Source organism: Pelobates fuscus, chromosome 2 (genome assembly GCF_036172605.1).
Source record: "Pelobates fuscus isolate aPelFus1 chromosome 2, aPelFus1.pri, whole genome shotgun sequence".
Classification (NCBI taxonomy): Eukaryota; Metazoa; Chordata; class Amphibia; order Anura; family Pelobatidae; genus Pelobates; species Pelobates fuscus.
In genome coordinates this window covers 281622980-281640282 of record NC_086318.1, presented here as the reverse complement: position 1 = coordinate 281640282, position 17303 = coordinate 281622980, and the positions used below count along the sequence as shown (strand labels likewise).

General features: G+C 42.0%; 1 protein-coding gene across 2 annotated transcripts in view; it reads left to right on the top strand.

Annotated features, from left to right (window-relative positions):
• The window catches only part of LOC134587202 (general transcription factor IIH subunit 5), a 948377-nt gene that overhangs the window by 123628 nt on the left and 807446 nt on the right, over positions 1-17303 (top strand). For both annotated transcript variants that reach the window (XM_063443405.1, XM_063443404.1), the window contains exon 2: positions 5764-5861. In XM_063443405.1, coding sequence (XP_063299475.1) covers positions 5764-5861 — 98 coding nt within the window. The remainder of the gene's footprint in view (positions 1-5763; positions 5862-17303) is intronic.

Below are 17303 nucleotides of genomic sequence, written 5' to 3'. Positions count from 1 at the left end.
CTGGACGCTCATGCGCAATGCCTGTAGGCTCATTGCAGTGGCTCTGCACCAGACTTCCCTCCAATTGATCAAAGTTAAAGGATTTCAAGTGGACTGATTACAATTACAGGGCCTCTAAAGAGTCCTGTATTGTTATTTGTCGTCACTACCTTCCCGCGTCGGGAAGATTTCTTGCACAGGGCGCCCAAAGGCCTAAGGCTGGTCCTGCGCATGGGTCAGTGGCTCTGCACCAGACTTCCCTCCAATTGATCAAAGTTAAAGGATTTCAAGTGGACTGATTACAATTACAGGGCCTCTAAAGAGTCCTGTATTGTTATTTGTCGTCACTACCTTCCCGCGTCGGGAGTGGGTCATTTGCGCCCCTGCTGCCTTCCTTGCATGTGGTAGCTGTTTGTCAGGGATTTGTCAATCCATATCTGCCAAGTGACCATATGTAGGGGGAACAGTCCCTATTCTGCTCTGTGTCAGTGTGTATCAGGGGTTTTGAGGACAGGTGTCAATCCATATCTGCCAAGTGACCCTATGTAGGGGGAACAGTCTCTATTCTGCTCTGTGTCAGTGTGTATCAGGGATCATTAGGATAGGTGTCAATCCATATCTGCCAAGTGACCCTATGTAGGGGGAACAGTCTCTATTCTGCTCTGTGTCAGTGTGTATCAGGGATCATTAGGATAGGTGTCAATCCATATCTGCCAAGTGACCCTATGTAGGGGGAACAGTCTCTATTCTGCTCTGTGTCAGTGTGTATCAGGGGTTTTGAGGACAGGTGTCAATCCATATCTGCCAAGTGACCCTATGTAGGGGGAACAGTCTCTATTCTGATCTGTGTCAGTGTGTATCAGGGGTTTTGAGGACAGGTGTCAATCCATATCTGCCAAGTGACCCTATGTAGGGGGAACAGTCTCTATTCTGCTCTGTGTCAGTGTGTATCAGGGATCATTAGGATAGGTGTCAATCCATATCTGCCAAGTGACCCTATGTAGGGGGAACAGTCTCTATTCTGCTCTGTGTCAGTGTGTATCAGGGGTTTTGAGGACAGGTGTCAATCCATATCTGCCAAGTGACCCTATGTAGGGGGAACAGTCTCTATTCTGCTCTGTGTCAGTGTGTATCAGGGATCATTAGGATAGGTGTCAATCCATATCTGCCAAGTGACCCTATGTAGGGGGAACAGTCCCTATTCTGCTCTGTGTCAGTGTGTATCAGGGGTTTTGAGGACAGGTGTCAATCCATATCTGCCAAGTGACCCTATGTAGGGGGAACAGTCTCTATTCTGCTCTGTGTCAGTGTGTATCAGGGATCATTAGGATAGGTGTCAATCCATATCTGCCAAGTGACCCTATGTAGGGGGAACAGTCTCTATTCTGCTCTGTGTCAGTGTGTATCAGGGGTTTTGAGGACAGGTGTCAATCCATATCTGCCAAGTGACCCTATGTAGGGGGAACAGTCTCTATTCTGATCTGTGTCAGTGTGTATCAGGGGTTTTGAGGACAGGTGTCAATCCATATCTGCCAAGTGACCCTATGTAGGGGGAACAGTCTCTATTCTGCTCTGTGTCAGTGTGTATCAGGGATCATTAGGATAGGTGTCAATCCATATCTGCCAAGTGACCCTATGTAGGGGGAACAGTCTCTATTCTGCTCTGTGTCAGTGTGTATCAGGGGTTTTGAGGACAGGTGTCAATCCATATCTGCCAAGTGACCCTATGTAGGGGGAACAGTCTCTATTCTGCTCTGTGTCAGTGTGTATCAGGGATCATTAGGATAGGTGTCAATCCATATCTGCCAAGTGACCCTATGTAGGGGGAACAGTCCCTATTCTGCTCTGTGTCAGTGTGTATCAGGGGTTTTGAGGCCAGGTGTCAATCCATATCTGCCAAGTGACCCTATGTAGGGGGAACAGTCTCTATTCTGCTCTGTGTCAGTGTGTATCAGGGCTGGGCTTTGAAGACAGGTGTCAATGTTAGGTGATTTCTGCCCTTTATGGATTAAAAGCAGACTCTGCATCAACTGTGCAATTTTCCATGGGAGTTTTGCCATGGATCCCCCTCCGGCATGCCACAGTCCAGGTGTTAGTCCCCTTGAAACAACTTTTCCATCACTTTTGTGGCCAGAAAGAGTTCCTGTTGTTTTTAAAATTCGCCTGCCCATTGAAGTCAATGGCGGTTCGCGCGGTTCGCCGGTTCGCGAACATTTGCGGAAGTTCTCGTTCGCCGTTCGCGAACCGAAAATTCCGGGTTCGCGACAACACTATTCCTCAAGTCTCACTACCAGCGGCCACGGAAAACAGCTAACACCGGCCCGAGATCCGTATGCCTCCCCCGTTACAGCGGTCCACTAAGTGTGGCCACCACTATCCTCACCCTCGTAGCGCCCCTACGGACCCACCCGTAAGTCTCACTACCCCGTGGTGATGGAGACAGCAATGCCTGCCCGAATCCACGCACCACAAATAAAATTGGAATGCCACCAGCCTCAGCGCTCGAAGCTGGAGGGTACCACCTCTCTGCAAGCAGAGCTATGTGCACAATGAGGCTAGCTAGGCTATCAAAGTGACACCATGGGGAATCCCCAGGAAGCAATGAGTCTACACCCTTCCACAGACTCCCCCCTCCTCTTTTTCCTTACTGCTGCAGCTACCCAGCACCTAAAAGAGGTAAACAGGCAAAGAAGACCCCCAGGAAAACTTCCACAGGTCCACCCCCCTTTTTCCCTGCAGCCACAGCCACGTGGCTCCTAAAAGGGGTAAACAGGCAACAGAGGACCCCCAGGCAAACACCCACAGGCCCACCCCCCTTTATCCCAAAAGGGGCAAACAGACAAACAAAGGACCCCCAGGCAAACTACCACAGGTCCACCCCCCTTTATCCCAAAAAGGGGTAAACAGACAAACACTCTACCCGGGCACTTAAGCTAGAGACAGACCAATACAAACACACCCAGGCAACAGATAGTCAAAATGCAGGTAAAAAGTATTAACAAATAAGGTATAGGTTCTCTGGGCAAGATATTACCTGTCTTTGATGTCCTCTTGGCAGCAGTCACAGACACTTGAACAGATAAATCAAAGGGGAAAAGAAACATACCGGGGCTGCTGCAGTCTCCACCGTGTATTCAGAGGTGATCAATCTCCTTCCTTCCCCTAGGATTCATCTACCCAGGTCTTCTTGGACGGCTGCCAGATAGGTCATAACCCAAAGCCTCCACGTTGGATGCGCCAAATTGACATAGATTATTTTAAGCAAACAAATATGTTTGAATGACTATCTGTTCCTGTCCAAATCTGAGATGATTAAATTGAGTATACGCAGAAGTAAATTCACACTGACACATGCAGTTCAGGTTAAAATAACTTCAGAAAATGTAATGGCATCTGGTCCAAAAGTGGGTATGCAGACCCTTTTAAAGGCAATATTACATCATCATAGAATATCAAGATAACAACAAATAAACATCATTAATTGGTCTATGTGCTAAGTGGTAAGTTAAATGCCCTCCCATCTATATTAGTAATTGGCTTAGGGGTTTGAGTGGCTAGTGGGGCATCCTCCCATCATGGGATGTCGTCATTTCTGACAAGGATGAGACATGAGATTCAGTCGCCATTGTTGATTAGCACGAGGCTCACTCGATGGGAGGGGGAATCTGGCAGCCAGCCATTTTGAGTACTTGGCACCGTTTTAGCTTCGAGATTAGTTTCAAGGCTTTTTAGAGAATGGACATTTCATTAGCATGGGCTAGCTATGGTATACATTGTTACATATTACAGGAACTTGATAATTCCGGTGTTAGTCATATTCTTCTAGAAAATACATTCTCTGTCTAATATTCTAAATGATGTTAGGAAAATCTGTCATATAATGAAGTTAGATGGAGTTAGTGCAGAAATTTAATACAGGTTTAATAAAGGTTTTTTTAATAATTCTACATCAATGCCAGGGGAAATATTGTATGTAAATCGACTCTTTTACTACTTTTGGGGGGAAGGGGAACTGCACCTAAATAGATAGTATAATGCCCTATTATTGGGAATAAATGTTTGTATTCCTAAAACTAGTGTTCTTTTAATATAGATATTGATGTAATTTTTTTTTTATTTTTTTTATTACAGCTCATCTTTTTTTCCCTCTATTGGTTAATTCTCACTTGATCTTTGAGCCAAATTGCAGGATAAAATGCAAATCAGTGTACTGCAAAATACATTAAAAATATTTTATATTTTGCAGTACTCTGGCCAGTGGCGTACACACAACCCATGGGGCCCCGGTGCGAAAACTAATCCGAGGCCCTCCCCTCCCCTCCCCCCCCCACGCGCGCACTTACTCTGCGCGAGCTGGGGCCCCAACACATGGCGGCGGGCACCTGGTCGCATGGCTGCGATCCGTGCGACCATGGTATGTACGCCAGTGTAGCATAAACACATACACTTAAAGGACCACTACAGACACCCAGATCACATCAGCTCAATGAAGTGGTCTGGGTGCCAGGTCTCTCTAGTTTTAACAATGCAGCTGAAAACATAGCAGTTTCAGAGAAACTGCTATGTTTCACTCAGGGTTAATCCAGCCTCTAGTGGCTGTCTCATTGACAGCCGCTAGAGGATTTTCTGCAATTCTCACTGTGAAAATCACAGTGAGAAGACGCTGAACGTCCATAGGAAAGCATTGAGTAATGCTTTCCTATGGGCGGTTTGAATGCACGCGTGGCTCTTGCCACGCATGCCATTCGGAGCTGAGAGGCGGATCGGGTCGGAGAGATCCCCAGCGCCAAGGGAGTCCGGCGCTGGAGAAAGGTAAGTGCATAAGACACACACACACACTCTCATGAACAGACGCACACATTTACTGACACACACTCAGTGACAGACATACATACACACTCACTGACAGACACACACTCACTAACAGACGCACACAAACACACTCACACACACACTAACACACTAACATACACTCACACACACTAACAAACACACACACACACACACACTAACACACTCACACACACTAACATACACTCACACACACACTAACATACACACACACACACACACTAACATACACTCACACACACACACTCACACTCACTAACATACACTCACACAGACACTAACATACACTCACACACACAAACTAACACACTCACACACACTAACATACACTAACACACTCACACACACTTTTTTAAAAAAAATTTAATCCGCCCAGCCTCCTTACCTGTGGGAGAGCTGAGGGGATTCCCTGGGGTCCAGTGGTGTCACCCGGCTGGCTGGCTGGCGGGCGCGCGAGGGAGCACTCTTCCTGGCTGAGTGCTTCCTCTTCAGCTCCCTCGCGCACCGCGTACTGATACCGGAGCCGGAAGATGACGTCATCTTCCGGTTCCGGTTTCAGTGCGGTGCGCGAGGGAGCTGAAGAGGAAGCACTCAGCCAGGAAGAGTGCTCCCTCGCGCGCCCGCCAGCCGAGTGACCGCAGGGCCTGGTGGGCCGGGCCCGGTCGCAGCCACGACCCCTGCGACCCTGGTATGTACGCCACTGACTCTGGCCCATTAACGCAATCTTAGTCATTATTCCCAATACAATCACATGGTTGAAATTTGTATGAATTGAAACACCACATGTTCAAATCCCAAATTGACAGAATCAATTTTTTTCAGACAATTCTATACGACTGAACCAAACTTTTTTTTTTCATGCACAAGTCTAATTTCTTTTATGTCTAGTAAATATTACATCTTATTAAAGTTATCACTTTTTTCACTATGCAGATACAACATGTCATTGGTTGCCTATTGCCTCGTTTGTTGTAGAAAGATAAGCACGTCTGGTACTGCTTCAAGGAGGGAGCAAAACTGGAAGAATATCAGTAAGTAATTAACAGCCATAACTATTTGAACATGGTATCTCATTAATTAAGATTAGTGTACACCCAACTTAAAAAAATTGGGTTTTTAATATTATGCTTTCTTATGCCTATAGTTAACAAAAGAGGAGAAATTAAACAATGTTTCTGTCTCCTTTTCTTTTGTAATGTTTGCTCTTGCTTTATGTTATCTGAATTGGATTTTCATGTCTTTTTCTAAATCTTTAAAATAAATATAAACTCAGAAAACTGTAATATTCATGAAATTTCACAAAAAGTACAAATGACTCATGATCATATTAAATGTATGCTTACTAATGCAAGGAGCCTATATAACAAAATAGGGGAACTAGAGGCAATAGCATACACTAAACAATATGATATAATAGGCATAACAGAAACATGGTGGGATGAGACACATGACTGGGCAGTTAACTTAAATGGGTACACATTATTTAGGAAGGATAGGAAAAACAATAAGGGTGGTGGGGTATGTCAACCATGAGCTAAAGTCAAATCTTAGGCATGTGGAGTGTGCCAACACAAATGTGGAACCTTTATTGGTTGATATCTGCTGAGGGCAAACAAAGGGAAATCAATTATTGGTTGGGATATGTTATAAACCACCTAATGTAAATATTAATGAGGAAGAACAGCTGTTAGAGCAAATTGTGAAAGCTGCAAATCGGGGTAACACGTTAATTATTGGAGTTTTTTATTACCCGGACATAAATTGGGATAGAGTGACTAGTACTTTAGCAAGGGGAATCAGGTTTTTGAATGTGTTACATGACACTTTAATTTTACAACTGGTACAAGCACCAACTAGAAAGGATGCTTGTCTGGATCTCATTATACCAAACAATGTTGATCTTTTGACCAACATTTAAGTAGGGAAGCATTTGGGAAATAGTAATCACAATATGCTATTTTTTTTAAATAAACTCATAAAAGCAAAAGTACGTGGGATATACTAAAACATATAATTAAAAAAAAGGCAATTTCAATAGGATTAGGGCAGCTCTACAACATATCGACTGGCATAAACTCCTTAGTGAAAAAAACACTGAGGATAAATGGAAACTATTCAAACAAATATTAGAAAGGAACATTTCTCAGTATGTACCATGGGGTAATACATGTAAAAGAAACAAACTGAAACCAATGTGGCTTAGTAGAGAAGTAAAACAAGAGATTAAAAATAAGAAAAGGGCCTTTAAATCTATTTAAGATATAAGGAAGCCAATAATCCTTGCAAAAAGGCTATTAAACTGGCTAAACTAGAAAATTAGAAATTGATAGCCAAAGAATGCAAAACCAACCCCAATTTTTTTTTGTCAAGTACATCAATTCTAAAAATAAAATAAAAAAACTAAAGTGTTTGTACACTGGAAACAAAGATGGGTCTGTTAGCTAATGAAGACCATGAAAAGGCAGAAATTTTGAATAACTACTTTTCTGTAGTATATATTAATGAGGATCCTATGGCAAGAGATGATTGCTGCAAAAAAAACTTGCAGATAACTTGTGATTGGATGACTTGAGACAAGTTGCTACAGCAGTTAAATAAAATTAATGTATATAAAGCTCCGGGGCCTGACGGTATTCACCCACGAGCCAAGTGGGGAAATAAGTGAACCTCTGTATTTAATTTTTCAAGATTCTTTTGTTTCAGGCATTGTACCAGAGGATTGGAGGAAGGCAGATGTTGTTCCTATATTTAAAAAGGGTTCAAAATCCTTGCCTGGAAATTATAGACATATGAGCTTAACTTCTGTGACTGGGAAAATATTTGAAGGGCTATTAAGGGGTAATATTCAGGAGTTCATTGGGAAGAACTTTGTTATTAGCAATAATCAGCATGGTTTTATGAAACATAGGTCATGTCAAACTAACCTAATTGCATTCTACGAAGAAGTAAGTAGAAGTATAGATCAGGGTGTTGCAGTGGATGTGATCTACTTGGAGTTTTCCAAGGCATTTGATACGGGTCCTTACAATAGGTTAGTCTTCAAACTAAAAGAAATTGGTCTAGATGAATATTCATGTTCTTGGGTAGAACATTGGCTTTGAGGATAGAGTACGAGTTGTTATTAATGGTAAATTTTTAGGCTTGACAAAAGTGGTAAGTGGTGTCCCTCAGGGTTCTGTTTTGGGGCCGCTTCTATTTAACATATTTATAAATGATCTTGAAATAGGCATTGAAAGCCATGTTTCAGTGTTTGCAGATGACACAAAACTTTGTAAAGTAATCAAATGTGAGCAGGATATTGCTTTGCTGCAGAGGGATTTGGATAGATTGGGGGACTCTGCACTAAAATGGCAGATTAAATTTAATATAGAGAAATACAAAGTTATGCACTTCGGGGTCAAGAATGCACAAGCAACTTACACTCTAAATGGTTGTGAATTAGGGATGACCACACATGAGAAGGATTTGGGAATTGTTATAGAATACAAATTAGGCAGCAATATGCAATGTCAATCTGCAGTTGCTAAGGTCAGTAAGGTTTTGTCATGTAGAAATAGGGGCATAAATTCTCGGGATGAAAATATAATTTTGCCTCTTTATAAATTGCTGGTAAGACCACACCTTGAATATGCTGTGTAATTTGGGGCACCTGGTCTAAAAAAAGATGTCATGGCACTAGAAAAAGTGCAGAGACAAGCTACAAAATTGATAAAAGGAATGAAGCAGTTTAGTTAGGAAGAAAGGTTAAAAAAATTCAAATCTCTTTTTTGAAAAACAGCGCCTCAGAGGGGATATGATAACATTATTCAAGTATATTCAGGGCCAGTACCAACCATTATCTGGAAATCTATTCATAAACAGGGGTATACATAGGACATGAGGTCACACATTTAGGCTAGAAGAAAGGAGATTTCATCTAAGGCAAAGAAAAGTTTTTTTACAGTAACAGCAATAAGGATATGGAATTCTTTGCCTGAAGAGGTGGTTTTGTCAGAGTCTATACAGATGTTTAAACTGCAATTAAATAAATACTTGCAAAACATAACACACAGGGATATAATTTCTAATTAGTGGGGTAATAGCTGCTTGATCCAAGGAGACATCTGACTGCTATTTTGGGGTCAAGAAGGATTTTTTTCCTAGTTTGTTGCAAAATTGGAAGCGCTTCAGACTGGGTTTTTTGCCTTCTTTTGGATCAACAGCAAAAGCATATGTGAGGAAGGCTGAACTTGATGGACGCAAGTCTCTTTTCAACTATGTAACTATCTACTAACTAATACGGCGTGGCATGGAAGCGATCAGCCTGTGGCACTGCCCCTCAGCATGTTATGGAAGACCAGAATGCTTCCATAACGGCCTTCAGCTCTTCTGCATTGTTCGGTCTCATGTCTTTCATCTTTCTCTTGGCAATGCCCCATAGATTCTCTATGGGGTTCAGGTCAGGCGAGTTTGCTGGCCAATCAAGCACAGTAATCCCACGGTCATTGAACCAGGCTTTGGTGCTTTTGGCAGTGTGGGCAAGTGCCAAGTCCTGCTGGGAAATGAAGTCAGCATCCCCATAAAGCTTGTCTGTGGGAGGAAGCATGAAGTGCTCCAAAATCTCCTGGTAGACGACTGCGTTGACCCTGGACTTAATGAAGCACATTGGACCAACAACAGCAGATGACATGGCTCCCCAAATCAACACAGACTGTGGAAACTTCAAACTGGACTTTAAACATCTTGCAGTGTGTGCCTTTCCATTCTTCCTCCAGACTCTGGGTCCTTGGTTTCCAAATGAGATGCAAAAGTTGCTCTATCAGAAAAGAGGACTTTGGACCACTGAGCAACAGACCAGGTCTGTTTTTCTTTAGCCCAGGTAAGACGCTTCTGACGTTGTTGTTCAGGAGCAGCTTGACAAGAGGAATATGACATCTGAAGCCCATGTCCAGGATCCGTCTGTGTGTGGTGGCTCTTGATGCACTGACTTCAGCCTCAGTCCACTACTTGTGAAAGTCCCCAACACTTTTGAATGGCCTTTTCCTGACAATCCTCTCCAGGCTGCGGTCATCCCTGCTGCTTGTGCACCTTTTTCTTCCACACTTTTCCCTTCGATATAACTTTCTATTAATGTGCTTTGATACAGCACTTTGGGAACATCCAACGTCCTTCACAATTACCTTTTGAGGCTTTTCCTCCTTATGGAGGGTGTCATTTATGGTTTTCTGCACAGATGTCAGGTCAGCAGTCTTCCCCATGATTGTGATTCCTACTGAGAGACCATTTAAAGGCTTTTCCGATGTTATGGCTTACTTAGCTGATTAGAGTGGGACTCTGTGAGCCTAGAATATTGCACCTTTTCACAATATTCTAATTTACTGAGATTGTGGATTTGGGTTTTTCATGTGGATTTGGGTAAGCCATAATCATCGCACTTATGACAAATCTCGGCTAGAACTATCTTGCTTTGCAAAAAAGAAATTATACATACAGTGGGAAGGAAAAAAGGAAAAAGCAGCTCTAAAACACCTAATATGTGGTATCCTTTACACCACTATACAAACTTGAACATACATACAAAACAATAGGTGGAACCGCTTGAACCTTTGATGATCTGTAAAACACAATGGTATATACAAAATAGCGTAATATATCTATACAGCAGTATATAGTATAGAAAATAAATGGTCGTTACACTCACAAGGTTGGAGTCATAATCAATCAATGGAAAATTGCTCTAACAGCACAAATTAGCACAGTACAAATTATTTTTTTAGATTTGGAAATTTTTATTACTCAAAATAAGATTTGCACTAGAAATCAATTTAAAGAAGTCGACGCGAATAGCTACATCAGAAGAGAAAGCTGCCACCATACCCCTTGGTTGAGCAATGCTCCCAAGGGCAAATTTATGAGAATCAGAAGAAATTGTACCAATGATCAAGATTTTTTTAGAACAAGCAAACAAAATTAAAAGTCAATTTTTAGAGAAAGGGTTCGATGAAATCGCCCTCCAAACAGCCCTATATGAGGTCCAACACATACAAAGAACCAATTTATTAACATATAAAAATAAGAAAAATAAAGGATGGAGTACAGACATTCCCTTTATATGCAATTATCATGGGAACAATAGAAAGGTAAATAAAATCATGCGTAAACATTGGCATATTTTGAGAGATGACCCAATTTTAAAACAACTGTTACCTGAAAAACCGAAAATAATATTCAGAGGAGCAAAGAATTTAAGGAACACATTAGTCAGAAATAACAATAAAGATATAGCAAAAGAAAAAAAACGTATTTTTAATGGAAAAGGGCTTCTATGGGTGTGGTCAGTGTGGAGCATGTAAGAATACAAAAAGTAAAAAGAGACATCTAGTAGATCTAGAACCACACATAAACAAACAATTCACTATAAGAGACCACCTCACTTGTCACTCTAAGGGTGTCATTTATGTTTTAAAATGTCCGTGTAGTTTAATTTATGTAGGCCGTACCATTCGTAGCCTTAAAGGACCACTCTAGGCACCCAGACCACTTCAGCTTAATGAAGTGGTCTGGGTGCCAGGTCCAGCTAGCTTTTACCCTTTTTTTTATAAACATAGCAGTTTCAGAGAAACTGCTATGTTTATTCTGAGGGTTAAGCCAGCCTCCAGAGCCTCTAGTGGCTGTCTCACTGACAGCCGCTAGAGGCGCTTGCGTGCTTCTCACTGTGAAAATCACAGTGAGAGCACGCAAGCGTCCATAGGAAAGCATTATGCATGCTTTCCTATGCGACCGGCTGAATGCGAGCGCGGCTCCTGCCGCGCATGCGCATTCAGCCGATGACGTCGCGAGGAAGAAGAGGAGGAGGAGTAGAGCTCCCCGCCCGGCGCTGGAGAAAGAGGTAAGTTTAACCCCTTCCTCCCCCCAGAGCCCGGCGGGAGTGGGTCCCTGAGGGTGGGGGCACCCTCAGGGCACTCTAGTGCCAGGAAAACGAGTATGTTTTCCTGGCACTAGAGTGGTCCTTCAATATTCGAATAGCGGAACACATCAGAAACATACGAAACGGTATAGAAACTCAGTGTCTCAAACCATTTTAAAAGAGCGCATGGACAGAATCCAGAAGGAATGTTCTTTTGCGCGCTAAAACAAGTGAAAAAAGATTGGAGAGGAGGGGACTATATAAATTAAATTGGTAAAGAAGAAATTAAATTTATTTTTAATTTCAATACAATGACACCTGAAGGTTTAAATAGCGATTTTGAGCTGTATCATTTTATGAGTTGATATATTTTACCTAAACCCCAATCTATATAGGCTTCATGTAACACTATATACTATATACTATATACTTGTCAGGGTACCTGAAGTCTCTACCTCGGAGGAGGTTAGACTTTCCGATGGCCGTTCTCTCAGGGGGGCTGATTCATCCAATCCTCACAGCTCTCATAGTCATTCCCACGCCGGCCGTGATAGCCCCGCTTCCTTTTATGACACGACGCTCAGGAGCCGACGTCATGACGGCAATCACATCCCGACCTGTCAATCTAGTTCGGAACAACGAATCAGGGCTCGGCAAGGGCGGAGTCATCAATTAAAGAACCAGGGTATAAAAGAGGGATGTGTGTAATGGTTCATTGCCCTGTCGTGGTTCTAGCTTGTCTGGTTCCTCAGTGCTCTTGTGTCTATTATTCTATTTGGTTTTGACTCGGCTTGTACTATCGTTCCTGTTTACCTCTCGTGTCCTTTGACCTCGGCTTGTCTCTCGCTTACCTGTTCTCTCGTTCCCTCGACCTCGGCTTGTCTCTGACCATTCTTTGCTTTCTCCTTACGTTAGTCCGGCCATTCTAAGGTCCGGTATACGTACTCCTCACCTGTTCGTACTCTGCGTGTTGGATCCCTGTCCCGATCCTGACAATACTCCCCAGAATTTTAATGCATGTCTTTAATTCATGTTGCATTATTTATTTTAAGAGGTGTTTTAAAATTTGTTTCAACAGATTTTCAACCTCTTTTTTGCCTTTTTTACTCCCCTCTCTTATCTATAATATTACTTTGCATTTTATTGACTGCCTCTAACCTTATCATATTAACATTTTTAATATTGTGGATTTTTTTGTATTTTATGTATTTTTATGTATGCTTATATCCTTTTTATGGTAAAATGATTTGGAACGCACGTGCGTTCCATAGAAATGAAAGACCGATCGAGATTTGGTGCGCGCATGCGCCCATATACACCATTCGGACGCAATCAAATGACGTGGGCCAGCAGTTTCCGTCGGAACACACGTGCGTTCCACCTCTGCGGAACGCGGAAGTGGATGCCGACGTGTGGGACGCACGCGCGCCCAATCCCCACAAAACCCGGAAGTAAATTCTACACATATGGAACGCACGGTGCGTTCCAATATAACGAAAAATCGGAAGTGAACGCCTGATTGGGAGAAACAGCCCGGCGGGAATATTATAAAAAGAAAATCAAATAAAGTGAACTGTATCCAACTGAGGAAGCCTGATCGATAGGCGAAACGCGTTTTGGACAATTCTAACAAAGAATACTTTTTTATCAAGGACATTCTCAGAGACTTTTTCTTCACTTGATTGGTCTCCTACACATTGCACTTTAAACCAGCTGTTCCTGGTAAAGTATATATATATATATATATTTTTTTTTTTAAGAATAAAGCTATTTCTTGAGAGAATATTTGGCTACCTCACTACTTCTTTTTGGAATATAATATAAAGAAGTTAACCGAGATCCTGGCTGCATAAAGGTCTGGACAACCTCTGAATGGTCCAAAGGAACATACCATAAGAGTCATATGATGGTATGACTCCAACCTTGAGTGTAACGACCACTTATTTTCTATACTATATACTGCTGTATAGATATACTACGCTATTTTGTATATACCATTGTGTTTTACAGATCATCAAAGGTTCAAGCGGTTCCACCTATTGTTTTGTATGTATCTTGCTTTGCATGTAATGCGTCTATCTCATATATTAGTTTTCCCTTTTACTTTACATTACTGAAATAAATGAACTTTTGCACGATATGCTAATTTTTCTAGTTTCACCTGTATATGTATATATATTAAAATTCTACATGTATATTTGTGTAATCTTTTAACATAATTATGTGATTTAATTAAAATTTGAGGGATGTGCCTGACAACCCAGGCAGAAATTCCAGAGAATTTAATTCACGAGTGTGAAGAAAACTACATACTTTTGTTCAAAAACTTAACTTTTTCGGTTTGGTAGATAAATCTACCGAACAACAACCACCCCCCTGGCTCATTAAGTTCAAATAAATCCGCAGGTTGTGGCCACCGTTCAGATAACCAAACAACACATGCTGGAAAAAACAGCTGCCATCTTGTCGCACGAAAAGAGGCAGCGGGACTTGGAGTTCCAGACACTCGACGACCCAGTCGACACTCAATTCTGCGAATACCAGTCAACTTTGCGCACGCCTGCTTCTTTTCACGGGAAACCAGGGGAGCGCTGTTCGGTAGGCTTGTTCGCACGAACCTAGTGAACAAATTCTACCTATGAGCCAGGGGAACCGTTCACGGTTTTGTTCAGTTTGGGACTGCCAAAATTGTCAAAACTTTACCCCGGTGGCAATTTGGCTGTGTTTGTGGGATCTGAGCACTATTTGGACAACTTGCGCGCTTTTATGGGGGTCCCTATACATTATTATGTACTTTTAATATTTTGTATTTAATGCCGAGTCATTGTGAATTTTGTGGGAGTTTCTGTGGGCGTGTGTAATGTACCTTTGACTTGCATAAAAGCCGCCATCTGGCCTGAATAAAACATTCCTGTTGTACCCTTCATCTATTCTAGGCTGATGTTTGGGTATGCAAACCGCAGTACTTACTTGTATGCTGTACTTTGATTGTTGGGGAACATACAAATTAGCGCTCTGAACTGCTGGCTATAATCACTAAGTAACAGTTCGGGAGCATACGAACGAACGGGTATACGAAATACCAGTGTTAGATACAGCGAGCACTATATTTAAGACTGTAACTGTCAAAGACATCATAAAACCTTCACAGGGGGGTTATTGTTATACTTGGGAGACTTCACTGAACACAAATATAAGTGTTTTAAAAAGTAAAACTTATCACGATGATATCACCAGTAAAAGTGCAGTTTTTGTGCAAAAAAAAAAAAAAAAAAAATATGAACAGGGATATAATTTATAATTAGTGGGGTAATAGCTGCTTGATCCAAGGAGACATCTGACTGCTATTTTGGAGTCAAGAATGATTTTTTTCCTAGTTTGTTGCAAAATTGGAAGCGCTTCAGACTGGGTTTTTTGCCTTCTTTTGGATCAACAGCAAAAGCATATGTGAGGAAGGCTGAACTTGATGGACGCAAGTCTCTTTTCAGCTATGTAACTATGTAAATATGTAACGCTAACTTTGGCTAGCCTTCGTGACTAGTGTCTACTTAAAAACACTGGACATACCACATTTTGAATACCTTGTGTTGTCTACTTTTTCAAATGGTATGCCACAGTGGGGTTAATTTGTATTTGTGGCCTGCCATACCATATTAAAGGCAACATAGCCAATCTGACCCTGTAACTTACCAAAACACCATAAAACCTGTACATGAGGGGTACTGTTGTACTCATGAGACATTACTTGACACAAATTTGAGTATTTTAGAGTAGTAAACTGTATAATACTGTATAATGAAATCATCTGTGAAAAGGTGGTAAATTGCTATTTGCCAGATCTTTCATGACGATCACATGGTCCCTAGGGACCTAAATTGCTGTGGGGGGACTGACTGGGCTGTCAGGCAGTCCCCCAGAAGCGGATCGCGGCGGAGGTCAGTACACCTCGGGCTGAAAGCAGTTAGGGCGTTCTATGCCACTGTAACGCCTATGAAGCCCATTATAATGGGGACGGCATAGCATGACCTAACGGCATTAAGGGATTAATTTCTGAGAAAAAAAAGATGATTTTATTAACTGATCAAGTGAGATATAACCAATTGGAAAACAAATGTTAATAAAGGAAAAGCCATAAATAAATAAATAAATAAATAAAATTTGCGCTACAGGTCTGTTCAACCGTAATCTACCTCTTCCACCCACACTTATTATATATCATTTTGTTAGGAGAAACAATGCTTTCCTTTTACATTATCTGAAAGTAGATTCCAGGTTCAGTTGGGAGACCCCCCGTCCTCAACCCAAACGGAAAAGTGGGGTGAATAGGCGGGTATCCCTCCCAGAACCCTGAAATCAAAGGAAGCCACCAGGTTGTACAGATAACAGGGGGTAACCCACATTGAAAATTGTTTAAACAGAAGAAAGAAAAAATTCTAATTCACCAGCACAGATACCTGAATCGGTAGTGTGCCAGGAAAAAGATGTACAACCCTTGAGATATGTCTTTATGATTAAAAATATTGTAATTTATTGAATAAAGCTTAAAAACCTTAGTCTCCAATCCACTAAGTACTAATAGTCGTAGGTAGAAGTAAATATTCTATGCAAAAAAAGGCGACAATCAGGGATAATTCGTAGCTTACTCTAAACAAGAGTCCTAGCAAAAACTGATCATAAGTAACCAGCAGGTATTAAATCACTCCTGTCTGTGCTACACAGCTAAAGTTCATCTGTAGCTTCTCTTAATCAATTGCCAGTTAAGTGCTGCCTGAATACTGTCCCTATTACCTCAGCATAGCATAGAGCTCATGCCTACTAAGACGATAGTCCTGTGGAGTGACTAAACAAAGTTAAAGAAAAGTGCTAACCCTCACACCCCAAGTGCATAGTTAAAATAAAAAAGATCAAAGCCCAACGCGCGTTTCAGCGTATCTAGACGCCGTCGTCAGGGGCAGCTATGAAATCTACCGGTCTCTCCCACTTCCTTAAAAGGCCTAATTCTTAATTAGTCATCATTAGCAGCTGATCCCCATCATTCAGACTCACAGTTCATTGGTCCGGACGAAACTCCTCCTGCCGGCCTAGACCAATGAGTCCGTCGCAGCACAGCTTACTTCCGTGTTTCCCACGTGACGATGACGTCATCGCGTTCCGTCATGTGGGCAAATGGGAATATGATTGCGAAATCTGGATAGCCCACGTGACCGCGACGTAGAACGTCCCGTCACGTGGGCGGGGGAGAGGGGGAGGACTCCGTCTCCATAGTTACATCCCCTCACTGGCAAGCCATGTGACTGAGGTGTCACTAGGTAGGCGGAGTTATTAGAAAACTCCGAAAATCTGCCATAGCGAGGGGATTAAGAAGACTGATCAACCCTATAATAAAGTCTTAAGGGTGATCGGATCCTGACCCAGGATTGTCTAGTAATTTCCGGATAATGAGGCAACTCCATGTACAGTGGAAATAAACACACACACATGGGGCCCACTAGGGAAATAAAGGTAATAAATTTACATTTATATTTGGGATTGGTCACACTCAAATTCAGAATGTGCCTCTTCCACATTATCTAACCATAAAAGGTCA